The sequence below is a fragment of the Cibotium barometz genome, chromosome 25 (genome assembly GCF_041138505.1).
Source record: "Cibotium barometz isolate CiBa-2024 chromosome 25, ASM4113850v1, whole genome shotgun sequence".
Lineage (NCBI taxonomy): Eukaryota > Viridiplantae > Streptophyta > Polypodiopsida > Cyatheales > Cibotiaceae > Cibotium > Cibotium barometz.
The window spans coordinates 31,143,461-31,147,559 of NC_141070.1; the positions used below are offsets into that span (position 1 = coordinate 31,143,461).

General features: G+C 43.1%; 1 protein-coding gene across 1 annotated transcript; it reads left to right on the forward strand.

Annotated features, from left to right (window-relative positions):
- Nucleotides 1-650: 650 nt before the first annotated feature.
- Nucleotides 651-3,336, forward strand: LOC147624467 (cytochrome P450 CYP94D108-like). The gene has a single exon (XM_086819470.1). It carries the CDS (start codon nt 820-822, stop codon nt 3,100-3,102), a length of 2,283 nt encoding a protein of 760 aa, XP_086675596.1. The 5' UTR covers nt 651-819; the 3' UTR covers nt 3,103-3,336.
- The last annotated feature ends 763 nt before the right edge of the window (nt 3,337-4,099 follow it).

The window sequence follows — 4,099 nt, forward strand, 5'->3', positions numbered from 1 at the left end:
AGGTTTAAGGTGTTGAATGTGTGGGATTAGAAACTTAATTAAATGCCGGTACCTAGGTTTAAGCTGTTGAATGTGTGGGATTAGAAAGTTAATTTTTGTTGGTACCTACTACCTAGGTTTAAGTTTACTATGTTTTTATGTGTGGGATTAGAAGCTTAATTAACGTTGGTACCTAGGTTTAAGGTGTTGAATGTGTGGGTTATATCCTTCACGGGGGTGCATGATGAGTTTAAATGCCTACGTTTATTTATATGTTGCAGCTTTATGCTAGAATGGTCCAGACTCCATTGATTAGTCACCACATGGCCGTGACAAGTTTTTTTTTAATGAATAAGCTTCTAAAAAACACTAAAAAAAAACAGCGTTTTATATGCATTTTCCCTTTTTTTTCCACGGCCAGTTAAAAATCAAACCTGAATCTCGTGGGCTTGAAGTTTAATTCAGAAATTGACAAACTCTACGATAGCATTCTGATAAGATACAGTGCGTATTTTTGTCTTTATATCTTCATATATAAAGTAAAATACTATTAGGAAAGTGAAGCTTAATAAAAAATGGACATGCTTCTAATTACCTCTTTAAAACAATAAGGATTAAGGATAATAATGGTAATAAGCAAGTTAGGTTTAGTAAAGCACGGCGTAATGTATGCCTGTAGCCTGTAGGTAGTTCAAGAGTTATGAAGCTAACCATGGACGTAGTTTGTTCCAACCACTTCCAAAGTACCCACCTTCAAGTGAATTTCCAGTATAATAACACATATGAGGCTATCCAGCTGTGCTAGTTCTGCTTCATTTCTTCATCTCTCAGTGTCATTTGATGATCAGCAATATGGTTTTCTCTCTGTTCTCTGCAATTCCTCTCTGGGTCTCCGTTACTTGCTTGGTCTCCATAGCCAGCTTTGCATGCTTCAGAAGGTGGCAAATGCACCCTCTGTATGGGAAAAATATAGGCCCCCCCATTCTGCCATTTCTGGGCTCTTCCATATCTCTACTGAAAAACCAGCATAGAATGTATGAGTGGGCAACTGAGCTGCTGCAGAGATCCCCTTCTCTCACCATCAGAAGTGTCCTCTTTGGCATAGAGCTGCACACCACTGCTAATCCAGCCAATGTTAAGCACATGCTGAAGACCAATTTTCACAACTATAACAAAGGATATCGGTTTCAGATGCTCATGCAAGACATGCTGGGAGACGGCATTTTCAATGCAGATGGTGAACTGTGGAGAGCTCAAAGGAAAGCTGCAAGCTATGAATTCACTTCCCACTCTTTGAGAAACTTCCTGCTAGAAACAGTTCAAGATGAGATCTCTACTCGCCTTCTTCCTGTGCTCTATAGCCATCTCAATGGCTTATCTTATAATAATTATAATGATGATTGCAAGAGAATCTCTCCTTCTAGTAATACCACTAATTATACCCCATCTAATTATGATAATTATTGCAAACAAAGCTCTTTTCCTACTAGCACTAATGCTATAGATTTGCAGGACATTTTCTTGAGATTTGCATTTGATAATGTTTGCCAGATCTCTTTGGGTGTGGATCCAGCTTGCCTCAACCCTTCCTTGCAAAGTGTGGCCTTTGCGAAGGCATTTGATGATGCCACGGAGCTGATTATACGAAGGTTTTTTAGTCCAGCTTGGGTATGGAAATTGAAGAGAGCCTTAAATGTGGGATCAGAAAGGAAGCTCAGGCAAGCTCTGCATGTTGTGCACAGCTTTGCCATGGAGGTCATCCGCAAACGCAAACAAGAGTACAGAGCTGGCAATAATCATCAAAAGGGTGCTAACAATGATCATCAGCGTAGTGACCTTTTGCTCCGATTCATAGGTGTGGCAAGAATGCAAGAAATGCAAAGTGGGCAATGTACATTGGAGCATGGTAGGAAAGTGTGGGAAGATAAGCATGCATTAGTGTATGATTACAGTGAGGCTGATGAAGTATTAGATGGACATGCAGAGAGCAAATCTGATGAACTGTTGAGAGATATGATTATAAGCTTCTTGCTTGCAGGCAGGGATACATCTTCCATTGGATTGAGCTGGCTTTTCTGGCTGCTCATCTTGCACCCTCATGTGGAAGCTGCAATTTATGAAGAGATCAACAAAGTGTTGCAAGCTAGGAAGAAAAGTAATCATCAACAGCAACACCAGATTAACCTCACTCCCCAGCAGGATGTGGACAATCATGATGGGCAGCCCAAGCTTACTCAGACTGTGCAGGATAATGACCTTCATCAGAGTGTGCAGACTCGTGATCATGGGCAGATTCACCTTAATCAGGGTAAGGATCACCATAATCATTATCAGCATGGGCACATTAACATTGACCTTGATTATCAGGGTGGTGTGGACCATATTAATGCAAATCATGAGCATGGGCATCTGAATTTCAATAAGGGTGATGCGAATAATCTTAATGAGGGTATGTGCCATGCGAATGATGATTATGAGCAAGGTGTGGATAGTCTCAAGCAGTCACAGAACCTTAATGAGGATGATGCGGATGATTATGATGATCATAATGTTAATCAGCAGCAAGGGCGCCATAATGAGAGTTTTGTGGATGATGATGGGCAGATTAAGATGGATGAGGGTGCAGGTGTGATTCAATCATTCACGTATGAAGAGCTCAAGGGGATGCATTACCTGCATGCAGCGATACACGAGGCCATGAGGCTGTATCCGCCGGTTCCACACGACACGAAGCTGGCCGTGGCTGGCGATGTCCTGCCGGACGGGATTCCAGTGCGTGCGAACGCGCAGGTGACGTACCACCCTTATGCTATGGGGCGCATGGAGGACATATGGGGGCCCGACTGTCAGGCCTTCCGGCCGGAGAGGTGGTTAGACACGAACGGGGCGTTCGTGCCGGTCAGCCCCTTCAAGTTCCCCGTTTTCCAGGCCGGGCCCCGCACGTGCCTGGGCAAGGAGATGGCTATTGTCCAGATGAAATGCGTGGCAGCTGCTCTCATCCAACGGTTCACATTCTCCCTGCAAGAAGAGGGTTTCACTCCCCTCTACAGCCTCTCCTTCACCTTGAAAATGCAAACTGGGCTCCCTGTCCACGTTCACCCTCGCCGCCCATTAATAATATAGCTTTTGCACATCCTTCTTTATTTTAGTTGCTTGCAGAAGCGTAATGCTTTGCTTCTACCAACACTTGGCACATGTCAAGGAAGCCTCGTATATTTTCCTAGTTTGTTTTGCACATTTGAGGCCTATTGGTCTAATATTTGTATCCTAATTCACCATCTTGTATCTCATTCACTCAGTTCTAAATTCTTGTATTCTTTAATTGATCTCTTAATGTAATCAATTAATTTTACTAAATGCTGAGTTCTAAATTCTTGTGTTCTTTAATTGATCTCTTAATGCAATCAATTAATTTTAGTAAATCCATAGGCTAAAGTACTAATGGGATGTCATCGCGTGACACACCCCCTCTATATATGCATCCAACACGTGCCTTGTTCACCCCCTCTATATATGCATCCAACACGTGCCTTGTTCACCCCTCGGAGTCTCTTTGTATGCATGTTCCGCGCGCGCGCGCGCGTGTGTGTGTGTGTGTGTGAGAGAGAGAGAGAGAGAGAGAGAGAGAGAGATGCTCTCTTCTCTACTACTAGGGCTAGTCACATAAAATACAAAGGTGACATGGACATACGCGCGAGAGAGAGAGAGAGAGAGAGAGAGAGAGAGAGAGAGAGAGAGAGAGAGAGAGAGAGAGAGAGAGAGAGACCCTATCTAACCCCATTATTAGTAACACAAATCGAGCACAAACCATGCTTTGATTTATTATTTTAATTAAGTAGCCCTAACGAGTCACTTAATTAATATAAAAATGTTTGAGCCTTGACCAACCTTCCTCACAACCATGTTGCCAAGCCCCTTCCACGGCACTCACTCTCTCTTCAGCTCTTACGACACCCCTCCCCTCCCTTACAATCTTCTACAAGATCATGATGAGCTTGTCGCCACACCCCCCCATCCCCACCTTAACCATTCTTTTCTCCTCTCTTATGAATGTGTTTGATTACACTCACATTAATAAGAGGAGGGAGAAAATCTATAAGCTAGACTTGGTCCTAAAGAG